At 39.2% G+C, this 14,179-nt stretch overlaps 1 protein-coding gene across 3 annotated transcripts in view; it reads right to left on the bottom strand.

The window, feature by feature from the left end:
* Positions 1 to 2,580: 2,580 nt before the first annotated feature.
* Positions 2,581 to 14,179, bottom strand: part of LOC129815643 (vitamin D3 receptor B-like) — a 92,335-nt gene continuing 80,736 nt past the window's right edge. For all 3 annotated transcript variants that reach the window (XM_055869628.1, XM_055869630.1, XM_055869631.1), the window contains one exon: positions 2,581 to 4,474. In XM_055869628.1, the coding sequence (XP_055725603.1) occupies positions 4,451 to 4,474 (24 nt within the window). In that variant the 3' untranslated portion in view covers positions 2,581 to 4,450. The remainder of the gene's footprint in view (positions 4,475 to 14,179) is intronic.

Below are 14,179 nucleotides of genomic sequence, written 5' to 3'. Positions count from 1 at the left end.
AGTTACGCTATAATTTGGTGGTTAAACGAAAACACACTGGATGGCTCCCCTAAAAGCATTATACAAATTCCAGGGCTGTTCTGATTCTAAGGTGCTTCCATTCAGTCTGCATAAGGCCCCTTGTGGGTCTATAGGTGTAGGCCTAGATAGCTCATACTGTCTGTAGGCCTAGATAGCTCATACTGTCTGTAGGCCTAGATAACTCATACTGTCTGTAGGCCTATAGGTGTAGGCCTAGATAGATCATACTGTCTGTAGGCCTATATAGCTCATACTGTCTGTAGGCCTAGATAGCTCATACTGTCTGCAGGCCTATAGGTGTAGGCCTAGATAGATCATACTGTCTGTAGGCCTATAGGTGTAGGCCTAGATAGATCATACTGTCTGTAGGCCTATAGGTGTAGGCCTAGATAGCTCATACTGTCTGTAGGCCTATAGGTGTAGGCCTAGATAGCTCATGCTGTCTGTAGGCCTATAGGTGTAGGCCTAGATAGATCATACTGTCTGTAGGCCTATAGGTGTAGGCCTAGATAGATCATACTGTCTGTAGGCCTATAGGTGTAGGCCTAGATAGATCATACTGTCTGTAGGCCTATAGGTGTAGGCCTAGATAGCTCATACTGTCTGTAGGCCTATAGGTGTAGGCCTAGATAGCTCATGCTGTCTGTAGGCCTATAGGTGTAGGCCTAGATAGATCATACTGTCTGTAGGCCTATAGGTGTAGGCCTAGATAGATCATACTGTCTGTAGGCCTATAGGTGTAGGCCTAGATAGCTCATACTGTCTGTAGGCCTATAGGTGTAGGCCTAGATAGCTCATATTGTCTGTAGGCCTAGATAGCTCATATTGTCTGTAGGCCTAGATAGCTCATACTGTCTGTAGGCCTATAGGTCTAGGCCTAGATAGATCGTACTGTCTGTAGGCCTAGATAGCTCGTACTGTCTGTAGGCCTATGCTCAGAAACACACTGTACAAAAGCCCAGTGGGTATGAATGCTTCGCTAGGAAAATACAGTTTTAAGATAATGCCTCGCCTAGAAGATGGTCGCCTCATCCAACCCTTATAGAGGTATAACGGTTCACCCTCCACCAAACCGCACATACTCGGCCTTATCAGTGCACAAACAAGTGCCACCCCTTTATTAAAACACTGACAATTAAACGACACAACGCTGACTGGATGCTCGGATAAACTTGTATTTTTCCTCCTGCTGTATATGCAACCGCTCTCTCCATTCCTAGAGAAAGGTGGATGTTGTGTGTATGAAGGGAGGGCCAGTGACCTGAAATCTCTTCTCAACGTACTTGGAACATACTCGCTGAAATCACACAGCAGTATGCAAGGCCAAACTGAAAACCCACAAGGGGCCTTATGCAGACTGAATGGAAGCACCTTCAGAACATCAGAATCAGAACATCAGAATCAGAACAACCCTGGAATTTGTATAATGCTTTTAAAGGGGAGCCATCCAGTGTGTTTTCGTTTAACCACCAAATTATAGCGTAACTGGGCACCTTATTAACACAGTATACACACCTATTCCTCTGTTGAACTCAAAGCTGAAAAAGGGTCATGGATTTATTAAAAAGTTAAACAGTTAACAGTAGGACTGCCCTCTGCTGGACAATAGATGAAATGATACAGAGTGCAGACGGCGATACAGTGAAAACACCTCAGCAATTGAGGTAGTTTTGAGCACAGAAATGTTTGCAAGTGACATTAACTCTCACCAAAGCTTTAAAGGGCCAATCTGGAGTTGAAATAATAACAAAGTGCCACCCAACCTCTTTTTTGGTAAAAAGCTGAGGGATGGGCCTGGATAAATGTAACCACTCTCAAATTCATTGGCAGAGCTGTGGATGTCAGGACTGACCATCCATGATATACAAATTATAGTTCAACCATGTTTTGAGGCTATACAGTGTTGGTTTGCATTTACTTTGTTTTCAAAGATTGGAGTAAGCTTATATTTTGGGTTTTGACTGGGCACGACAGTTGAACTAAGCGTATGAGGAATTTATAAGTAATATTCTTCAATAATCAATGGGTATATATAACTAATTTAGAAGTCCAAAAATGGATGTAGCAATTTAAAAAAAGTCAGATGTATTATTTAAGTATTGAGATAAGTAGTCTGTACAGTAATTGACACCTTGCAGTCTTCCCCATTAAGCTTTGCTAAATCAAACACACATTTAATCTATTCCAATAATACTTCACAGTATGGTTCTCAACTGAAATGTGTATGTAGACTATTAAATAGGAATTCCCCACATTGGTGTGATATCACTAAAACACTGGATAAAGTTGCCACCACAATAGTTTGGTACACTGCTTGTATAGTATTTCACCACATGAGATCTGTTGTTTCATACTATTTTATAGAACTTTTTTGTGTTTGACAAACCATGTTTCGATACCATCCATTCAGTTGATAGTTATCTGTTTCTACTGTAATTGTATTTAGGTGTACTGACCAGACTATTCACTCATGTAGCACTGTCCAAGTGTTGAAAAAATTAAACATGGCTCTTTAAATTATATTAAATCCATCAAAAATACATTAAACATCAAACACACAACACTACACAGTTGTTTATTATTTGATTTACAAAACATCTGACAAAAATAACATTACATAAACACCCATTTATAATGTCTGTTGTAATAGAAAGAAAAAAACATTTTAAATGAAAACAAAAATATACATTGCAAGAAATTAGATGAATTACTTTGATAATTGCAGCCATATAATGCTGAAATGGACAGGCATTCATGTAGAGCATATTCATCCAAATGTATGCACTGTGTTACAAACAATGTCTTAAGTGCTTCTGTTGTTTCTGGCTTTCCATGTGAAGTGGTGCAGTGTGTTAAAAACAGGATTATTCATTTAACAATCTAACATTTTAGCTTAACAATTCTTCTTAAACTACATTTTCTTGCCCACAAAGATCGGTAAAGTAGAATCGCAGTTAGCTGCTAGAATAATAGGTAAGGAAATACTATTGACCAATCTTTGAAATTAGCTGTCTCGAGAATCAAGAACAAATTTGAGTTGTTTTACGATACTTGGAAAAGATACTTGGAAAAGCTAGTTTGCTAACTTTCTAATTCTGCTTTGCGAAACACTCTCCAGTCATTAGAAGGTTCATATAGGCACTCAACTCAGGCTCCGAGGGACCACAGTGTCTGCTGGCTGTCAATATCTATAGCTAATACAAAGCTAGCTAATTTGACTTTCACTCCCTGCCTTGTACTCCAAAGTGTAGCGTGAGGAGTACATGGGTGCCAATTCCCCCATTTTCATTGTGAAAAAGGAATTATTTGTGCGTGCAGGTCACTTTAAGGTACTCTTATTTGCATTAGTTTATATCGATTTGATGTCTAGCGAGGTCTACATACCTCCAATAGCTAGCACGACAACTGATTATCAATCTGACTGCTTTTGCTGGACACTTTTTTTTTTTTTTTTTTTTTAAAGTTCCTTTTGAATACAAACTGTCAAAATCGAGACAGTTAGTTGGAAAAATGGTAGGAAGCATTGTCAAAAAGTATTCAAAAACAGTATTCAAAGATATTAGTAGCAGTTACTCAACATCTTGAATTGGTACTTACTGAGCAATGTCAACCAAATGGTGCACATCCAGTTCAGCAGAGGGAGTATGCTCAAAGACTTAGAATATCTGGTCAAAAAAATAACAAAAGTGCCTTCATGTTGGAAAGTGGAGTAGCTGGTGATTAATATTACACAATACTTGACGCCTCATTGATAGATTGAAGTGGTTCAATCAAAGGCAATAAATGGACATCAACCTTCTCAAGTCTACATTGTTCAAATAGGAAGTTGCCCATGTGTGCTTTTCTAGAACCAGCTTCCTATAGCTTTATACCAACCTAAACTACTTGGCTTTAAAAAACGTCATAACATGACAGACACTGTGGCCTCACGTCCTGGTTAGCATATATCTGCTGGGCGATAACCAACCGTGGCAATTTTAGTAAGAATAACACACTGATCAATCTGTGATGCTCTTGATAAAAGCAGCATTAAATGGATACTGATCTTTGTCCTGTCAGAACTTCTGCCCTTTCCTGAAAATAAGAAGATCTATAGAGAAGAGTTTACTCTAAAAAGGTGGGTTGGGGGATATGAGAGTGGAGAAAACTTAGTAGCTGATAGAGGAAAAGAAGAGAGATGGATAGGGGACAGAGTGAGAAACATCTAGTAAGGGCAAAGACCATGCCAACTGTACCAAGAGGAGCAGACACACCAACTCTCCGACCGAAACCATACGACTCATGACCCCTCTATACAGAGGTCACAATTAAGTCTCTCGCTGCGTTTCATTCCAGGAAGTTGCTCCCTCCCTTCTGTCCTTGTTCACTGTAAGCTGAATATGGCGGAAACCAGGTGGAGGTATTCCTTACATACAACTACCCAGTTGTATCAGATGGGCGAAACGCGAGTGAACTAAGAGAAAAAGGGAGGAAACCACGTATTAGAATGAAACACAACCCCGGTCGACCAGAACCCAGCCTGGACCCCCATTGGTCAGAATGCAGGCACAATTAAAACACAACCTCTGGTGGGTGTTTGTTCGTTACTTTAAAAAAAGGCAATGTTTTTAGTAAAAAAATATTGTAAAAAAAAAAATACCAATGACTTCATTAGCTATATAGTCTCCCAGTCTGCATGATGAGACATCTTTGAGGTAATCATTGATTCATTAGACAGCAATAAATACCAACACATATTACAAAAGTAAAAACAGAGGACACTCCTTTAATGCTAAAGCATAATCTGTAGCTAAAAGAGGTAGATAATTGTTGTGTACATCCATTGTTGACACTCCTTTTAATGTTTGAAGAAAAAAAAACTACACGTGAATATCAACGGTACTGTATATCGATCCCTTTCACATTCTGAAAATGTATTGAAAGGCAAATCTCACTCGATCAAAACAATTCATATTCTTTTTTTGTGAGTTACATTTCAATTCATTTCTCAAACTGGATTTGTAAATGCTTTGTACAACCTTTATTAAAGAACACACTCTAAAACAAATAATTTGACCGTTATGCTAACTGATGCTAGTGCACCACACCCTGTATTCTAGGTATTCGCCCCGTTTGATATAGCTGAATAAACAAGTAAGGTGATGATCCAAGTTCAAAATGATCCAAGTTCTAGTTGAATTTCATTTCATTAAATGGTTCCTATGTTCCAGTTTGGAGTTCGATCAAAATGTCACAAAATTGTAGACGTTCTAAACCGATGAATGAAAAGAAAAAATGCTTCACCAAGACTAATGACATAAAATGGATTAAATAAAATTCTGATTTTGCTTTCGTTCTTCAACTCATAATTAATGCTATTGAACAGCTTTTGAAATGTCTGGAGTTGAAATCAACTGACTAATTCATGAAGCCAAATTAGGCCTTTTCTTCATAAAGCGTTTAGGAAAATCCACTACATTTGACTGAAAATTGAGCAGCTATAACTGTGCAAAACCAGACCTGAGAGAGAGACCTCTCCTTACCCTGTACTTCTCTAAGGGGAGATTTGTGATAACATCCTGGCCTGTGACACTTACATGATAACCAAGTCTTATACATACAGTGCCTTAGGGAAAGTATTTAGACCCCTTGACTTTGTCTACATTTTGTTACATTACAGCCTTATTCTAAAATTCATTAAATAAAATCCTCAGCAATCTACACACAACACACCAAAATGACAAAGTGAAAACAGGTTTTTAAAAATGTGTGCAAATGTATTAAAAATAACAAACAGACATACCTTATTCACATAAATATTAAGACCCTTTGTTATAAGGAACGAAATTGAGCTCAGGTGCATCCTGTTCCCATTGATCAGACTTGAGATGTTCCTACAACTTGTTTGGAGTCCACATGTGGTAAATTCAATTGATTGGACATGATTTGGACAGGCACATACCCGTCTATATAAGGTCCCACAGTTGACAGTGTATGTAAGAGCAAAAACCAAGCTGTGAGGTCGAAGAAATTGTCCGTAGAGCTCCGAGACAGGATTGTGTTGAGGCACAAATCTGGAGAAGGGTACCAAAAAATGTCTGCAGCATTGAAGGTCCCTAAGAACACAGTGGCCTCCAACATTCTTAAATGGAAGAAGTTTGGAACCACAAAGACTCTTCCTAGAGCTGGCCGCCCGGCTAAACTGAGCAATCGGGGGAGAATGGCCTTGGTCAGGGAGGTGACCAAGAACCCGATGGTCACTCTGATAGAGCTCTAGAGTTCCTCTGTGGAGATGGGACAACTATCTCTGCAACACTCCACCAATCAGGCCTTTATGGTAGAGTGGCCAGACGGAAGCCACTCCTCAGTAAAAGGCACATGACAGCATGCTTGGAGTTTAGCAAAAGGCACCTAAAGACTCTCAGACCATGAGAAACAAGTTTCTCTGGTCTGATGAAACCAAGATTGAACTCTTTGGCCTCAATGCCAAGCGTGACGTCTGAAAGAAACCTGGCAACATCCCTACGGTGACGCATGGGTGTGGCAGCATTATGCTCTGGGGATGTTTTTCAGCGGCATAGACTGAGAGACAAGTAAGGACTGAGGCAAAGATGAATGGAGCGAATTACAGAGAGATCCTTGATGAAAACCTGCTCCAGAGCATTCAGAACCTCAGACTGGGGCGAAGGTTGACCTTCCAACAGGACAACGAACCTAAGCACACAGCCAAGACAATGCAGGAGTGGCTTTGGGACAAGTCTCTGAATGTCCTTTAGTGGCCCAGCCAGAGCCCAGACTTGAACCCGATCGAACATCTCTGGAAAAACCTGAAAACAACGCTCCCCATCCAACCTGACAGAGCTTGAGAGAATCTGCAGAGAAGAATGGGAGAAACTTCCCAAATACATGTGTGCCAAGTTTGTAGCATTATACCCAAGAAGACACAAGCCTGTAATCGCTGCCAAAGGTGCTCCAACAAAGTACTGAGTAAAGGGTCTGAATACTTATGTAAATGTTATATTTCAGCGATTTATTTTTAAGAAATTTGTTAACATTTCTAAAAACCTATTTTTGCTTTGTCATTATGGGGTATTGTGAGGGGAAAGAACGATTTAATCCATTCTGTGGTAAATGGTACGTGTGTATATAGATTGTGTATAGGCTTGTCTCCCACATGAATCTTCTCTTTGTGTCAGACTGGGTTCCAATGCCTTCTGTTTCTTTTTTTCTGTATTCATTGATCTGCACACGTTATGTATGCATGTGTGTGTGTGTGTGTGTGTGTGTGTACAGTAGAAGTCAGAAGTTTACATACACTTAGGTTGGAGTCATTAAAACTCGTTTTTCAACCACTCCACAAATGTCTTGTTAACAAACTATAGTTTTGGCAAGTCGGTTAGGACATTTACTTAGCGCATGATACAAGTAATTATTCCAACAATTGTTTACAGACAGATTAATTCACTGTATCAAAATTCCAGTGGGTCAGACGTTTACATACACTAAGTTGACTGTGCCTTTACACAGCTTGGAAAATTATGTCATGGCTGTAGAAGCTTCTGATAGGCTACTTGACATAATTTGAGTCAATTGGAGGTGTACCTGTGGATGTATTTCAAGGCCTACCTTCAAACTCGGTGCTTATTTCCTTGACATCGGAAAATCAAAAGAAATCAGACAAGACCTAAGAAAAACAAATGTAGACCTCCACAAGTCTGGTTTGTCCTTAGGAGCAATTTCCAAACGCCTGAAGGTAACATGTTTGTTCATCTGTACAAACAATAGTATGCAAGTACAAACACCATGGGACCACGCAGCCGTCATACCGCTCAGGAAGGAGATGCATTCTGTCTCCTAGAGATGAACGTACTTCGGTGCAAAAAGTGCAAATCAATCCAAGAACAACAGCAAAGGACCTTGTGGAGATGCTGGAGGAAACAGGTACAAAAGTATCTATATCCACAATAAAACAAGTCCTATATCGACATAACCTGAAAGGCCGCTCAGCAAGGAAGAAGCCACTGCTCCAAAACCGCCATAAAAAAGCCAGACTACGATTTGCAACTGCACATGGGGATGAAGATCATACTTTTTGGAGAAATGTCCTCTGGTCTGGTTTGATGAAACAAAAATGAACTTGTTTGGCAATAATGACCATCTTTATGTTTGGAGGAAAAAGTGGGATGCTTGCAAGCCAAAGAACACCATCCCAACCGTGAAGCACAGGGTTGGCAGCATCATGTTGTGGGGGTGCTTTGCTGCAGGAGGGACTGGTGCACTTCACAAAATAGATGGCATCATGAGGCAGGAAAATTGTGTGGATATATTGAAGCAACATCAGTCAGGAAGTTAAATCTTGGTTGAAAATGGGTCTTCCAAATGGACAATGATCCCAAGCATACTTCCAAAGTTGTGGCAAAATGGCTTAAGGACAAAAAAGGCAAGCTATTGGAGTGGCCATCATAAAGCCCTGACCTCAATCCTATAGAACATTTGTGGGCAGAACTTAAAAAGCGTGTGCGAGCAAGGAGGCCTACAAACCTGACTCAGTTACACCAGCTCTGTCAGGAGGGATGGGCCAAAATTCACCCAACTTGGAAGCTTGTGGAATGCTACCCAAAACGTTTGACCCAAGTTAAACAATTTAAAGGCAATGCTACCAAATACTAGTTGAGTGTATGTATGTAAACTTCTGACCCACTGGGAATGTGATGAAAGAAATAAAAGCTGAAATAAATTATTCTCTCTACTATTATTCTGACATTTCACATTCTTAAAATAAAGTGGTGATCCTAACTGACCTAAGACAGGGAAAAACTAAGTTTAAATGTATTTGGCTAAGGTGTATGTAAACTTCCGACTTCAACTGTATGTATGTATGTATGTATGTATGTATGTATGTGTGTATGTATGTATGTATGTATGTATGTATGTATGTATGTATGTATGTATGTATGTATGTATGTATGTATGTATGTATGTATGTATGTATGTATATTATTTTACTGCTCTAGGGATATAATTATTGTTTAGACAACCATATTTACTATTGTGTATTGATTTTTACCTTACATTTTTTCATTCTTTATGTGATGCACAATGCAGAGAACACCGGAAGAAGAATTATAATTATTTACGTTAGTGAATGATTGTAATGTTTGTTTGTGTGTCAATTAATCTCATGGGTTACCAATAGGTGATTTTACACGAAAAAATTGTTTTCATTCATTAATTTAGAATAAGGCTGTAAGCTAACAAAATGTGTAAAAAGGCAAGGGATCTGAATACTTTCCGAAGGCACTGTACATATTGAAAATCAATACTGTATATTTATATCTCATCAAATGAAAACAATCAACTCTGTATCTACACAAAGAGCTATGCATGAAGAAATCCAAAACAAAAACCGCCCAAAATTCACAAGGCATCTTACATCCGTGACCTCAAAACAACACACCATAACCTTCACCTAACCGACTTGAACACGAGTGGTACTGAGTAGAAATAATCATGTAGCCTATCATCACCTTCATGAAACACATCCTGGGAGAGAGAGTATCTTTTCCAGGAACTTGTCAATCATTCGTAAGAACTAAAAACAATTCCACCAATCATCAGGTGCCTATGTAAGTGAATCCCTCACACTAGATATTAAGTGTGATTTGCATAACAATATGATTTTATACAACTTATATAGCCTATTTTTCTGCAGTCAGCCAATGGAAAATGTGTTATGTTGGCTAGGAGGGGTGAGTGTGATTGAGTTGGCTGTGGTCCATTTGTTGACAGTACTATCTGATGTCTTAGGGGGTAGGTACTCCGCTTACCGACAACGCCTTGATGGTGATTTTTTAAAGCAATGACAAGGTTTACTGCTAAGAACACAATGTTCTGATAAAGTTCCTTCAACATTAGCAAGACCCATAGTCCTTCGTTCTCCCCCACTATCTGCAAGAAGACTGCATAATAGTGCTCTCTGTAGCCTATTGTGATGAAGCTGCACAACTAAATGCCCCGGTAGTTTCTGGTTAGCCAATCACAAGGTTAGTTGAAGCAGAAGTAGCACTCGTCAACGAGCCTTGGCCAATTGCGTACAGGGACTGAAGAACAGAATGTACAAGAGACCGCAGTCTCACACAATCCTTTCCACATTAGCGGGGGAAAAGCTAATTCTGACCCAAGATCAGCATCTAAGGTCAACTTCACCCTACACAGAGATCTATCTCGCTATAGCCTCTTAGGGTCAGTTTCCTGGACACAGATTAGGCTCGATTTAATCCTGAAGATCCGCGCTGTAGCCCGATAGCCTGAATTTAAAGGCAATGTTCCCGTGTTTGCGGAGACTGCTTTCACGGTAAATGCTGCATATAGACCGCTCAATCGGAAATTATCTTTACATTTCAGTCACACAATAACACGGATCTTCCGCAATCCAGATTGAATCTAGCCCCTAGGTTTGACAAAAATGTATTGACAATCTCCATTTTCCAACTAGGTTTAACAATCTGTGTCCAGAAAAGCGGTCCTCAGTTTCTATTCACTTGCTTTACAATATGATATACACAGGGTTGGGAAGTAACGGATTACATGTATAGGATTACCAAAAAAATGGTAACTGTAATCCGTTACGTTACCAGCTAAAATATTGTAATCAGATTACAGATGCTTTTGAAAAACTAGATGATTACTTCAAGGATTACTTATATATTCAGAAAGAACTTCTCTGTTCTCTCAATGACATTCAAATCAGCTTAGAAAAAAGGCCCAAATTTAAGTTCGTTCCACCTGAGGGAGTCTGACCACAAGTCAGAGACCACAATGATGACACAATAAATGTGTTTGATCAATCGCAGGAAAAGAGCAGGAATAGGCTTTTGTAGGCTACAGTCCAAGCTATGTCTTCCAATGGTGCGACTGCTGTCGGCATCCACAGATTATCCAACTTGAATAAATGCTTGGAGGTCAGGATGACAGCAGTGGTGTAGTCTACGTCAATAAGGATGTCACTTATTATTGATATCTACATAGCGTATTGATGTGAATCACACTGTTGCTCTCTCATTTAGCTATTTGCACCTTACGGATGGCTGTTCATTAATCTAAATAAATCGAAACGTGTATTTGAACTCAATAATGGTTGAATTCAAGAAATGTATGTTGCCTATCAATCATTGTTTTTGAAACCAGTGGACAACCAGTGAAAAACGCACTCTTGCAAACATGCACACTTTTGATAGACTTAAAGGGCCAATCTGTAATTGCTACATCCATTTTTTGATTATATATATATATATATATATATATATATATATATATATATATATATATATATATATATATATATATATATATATATATATATATATATATAGTATATATATGCATTGATTCTTGAAGAATATCATTTATAAATGTCTCATGGGCTTAGTTCAATGTAAACAAACACTGTGTAGCCTCATGACATGGTTTAAACAATACATTTGATATCATGGATGGTCAGTCCTTGCATCCATAGCTCTGTCTATTAATCTGAGAGTGGTCCCATTTCTCCAGGCCCATCCCTCAGCTTTTTACCAAAACAGAGGTGGGGTGCCTGTTTTGTTATTGTTCCATCTGTGGATTTGCCCTTTAAACAACTGCATATTATCAAGATATCAAAGTGTCACCAACAAAAAGGTAAACAACAGGCCAATAGCAAATGCAGCATATGGCATTCATTTTTCACATGTAAATAGCACTTTTCAGTAGTGCTCAAAGCATGCCATTCCATGAGCGCAGCATTTATTTTTCAACTCAAATCAATGAGCCCAATCAGTACTCCATGACCACAAAATTATAAACAACAGAGGAGGGCTGGGTAATAAGTCTTTAGCTTTGGGGTCATGCTCAGGTAAAACAATATGGCTAATCTATACTTCCATATTTTGAAGTCCTATTCTTGACGATCAAAGGGGTATAACATTTTTTGGAATGACTGGAATTCTGACAGACTTTAGCTTTTAATGTAAAGATATAATTTAATCGTATTATATGTAGTAGAAAGCGATGGGTTAGTAGAAGCCTATATAACCAACCCATAAATTAATATTTAACATATATATATATGGTCAGCTATGTAAACTTTAACATTGATTTATCCAGCAATAGGTGTCATTCAAAGGAATGTAATCAGATTAGATTACTGAGTTTGGGTAATCCAAAAGTGACGTTACTGATTACAATTTTGGACAGGTAACTAGTAACTAACGGATTAGGATTACATTTAGAAAGTAACCCAGTGGTGGGCCGTCAGGGCCAGCAAGGCCTTCTCTGCTGGCCTAAACATCATCAGAATATAATTTTTTTTTAAATATATTTTCCCACAAATATGTATTAAATTATTCCCCAGAGTAAGAGTTATACTCTTCATTTCATAGCTTTCCTCTTGGTTGCACTGCTTCCAGCCCCAGGTTGAGATTTGGAGAGCTGGTCTTTATGTTAGATCTTTTATCCAATCATATTCAGCCATCATGTGTTGCCAGGGGTCTAAAATCTGCCCTCAGGCCTTCAGAATCAACAGTGCAGGCGCTTGTAGCTTATAGTGAATGGAAATGAAAATTTAGTGTCAGCCAATCAGCTTTAGAGTTGGCTATTGTACGCCTGCTGGCTGGCTCCAGTGTTACACAGGAGCCAGCTAGCAGGCGTAGTGCGTGCACGTCTTTTGATTGGATTACCAATATTGAGAGGCAGGTCCTATGGGCAGGTCTATGCAGATCTAGGAAACTGAATTTGATAAACAAATTAATTTGCGTACTACTAAGCTGTTTTTTCAACCCACGATGGCGGAAGGAGAAGATATCGATTTGGTCGAGGATATAATTATAACGCCATTCTCAAGACGAACTTTTCAAGAAAAGTTAGACATTGTAAGGAGAGGTCGCCCGACGCCGACCAACAGCGCTATCAATGGCTCACAGGCTCCGAGAAGCACTGCAAACTGTACTGCTGGGAATGCCTATTATTTGCAAGTGATCGATTTGGTGTTTGGAGCCACACTGGCTTTGCAAACTTGAGTTGTCTAACCAGGCAGCAACGAGACACCAAAGTACGGCTGGGCACTTACAAGCAATGGTGCTTTTGAAAACTTTTGGGGACACCGGAGTGGATCTACAGCTCAACGAAAAAATGCACAGGGCAACGGAGCTGCACAATGAAAAGGTGAAGGGAAATATTGAAAAGACTCATTGATTGTGTCATGTTTACCCAAAAACACTGTTTACCCAAAAATGTAAATTTGTCAATTTCAAGGTGACGCAACGCCTGGTTATACTGTGTTTCTGTCTAAATGTATAGTGTCGAGAGCCATGGCATCATAATGATGGTAAGAGGTGGATTAATTCGGGTGGGACTGTGTAGTACCTCACTGAAGGCCCAGGCCCCAGGCCCACGGCACGCCACTGCCGTTTAGAACACTGGAACGGGTGATAGGACATTCATTGTGGTCAACAGGTGCCCCCTAAAGACTATTGTATCCATGACGGCCTTTAAGTACTCTGTAGAGTAGTTAATGGTTAATAATAATGGACTGGATTTAAGCGCAGCCAACATGTTGCACCCACTTCAGTGTCCTTACCACACAAGGCTCTTGTATGGACAAGGGAATGAGATGATTGAAAGCATAGGAGTCGGTTCTACTCTATACTTGTACAATAGAATATCTGAGCCATACAAATACACATTCTAAATATTTAACTGTGTATCTCCAGCCCCATGTAATCAATATGAGGGACATTTCTTTAAACTAGCTTTGTTTGTTTTTCTCTCCCTCCATATGGCTTATACTAGAGAGCAGCACTGTATATTTAGCTTGTAGAACATCCTCATTCTCCCAAATGATTAACCAAAGACGTCAAATGTCCATCAACGACACAACCTTAGTCAATACGTTAATTCATTTGATTTAGAGATTAGATCACTAGGCATTGCCAAACACTCACTCATCCCCACCTAAACATATATAGATCCATATTTATATACTTAACAAAAATATAAAAACAACATGTAGTTGTGTGTTGGTCTCATGTTTTATGAGTAAAATAAATAATCCCAGAAATGTTCCATATGCAGAAAAGGCTTGTGCACAAATTTGTTTACATCCCTGTTAGTGAGCATTTCTCCCTTGCCAAGATAATCCATCCAC

The sequence above is a fragment of the Salvelinus fontinalis genome, chromosome 18 (genome assembly GCF_029448725.1).
Source record: "Salvelinus fontinalis isolate EN_2023a chromosome 18, ASM2944872v1, whole genome shotgun sequence".
NCBI classification, from domain to species: Eukaryota; Metazoa; Chordata; class Actinopteri; order Salmoniformes; family Salmonidae; genus Salvelinus; species Salvelinus fontinalis.
The sequence above is the reverse complement of the archived record's forward strand: the minus strand, read 5'-3'. Positions and strand labels throughout refer to the sequence as shown.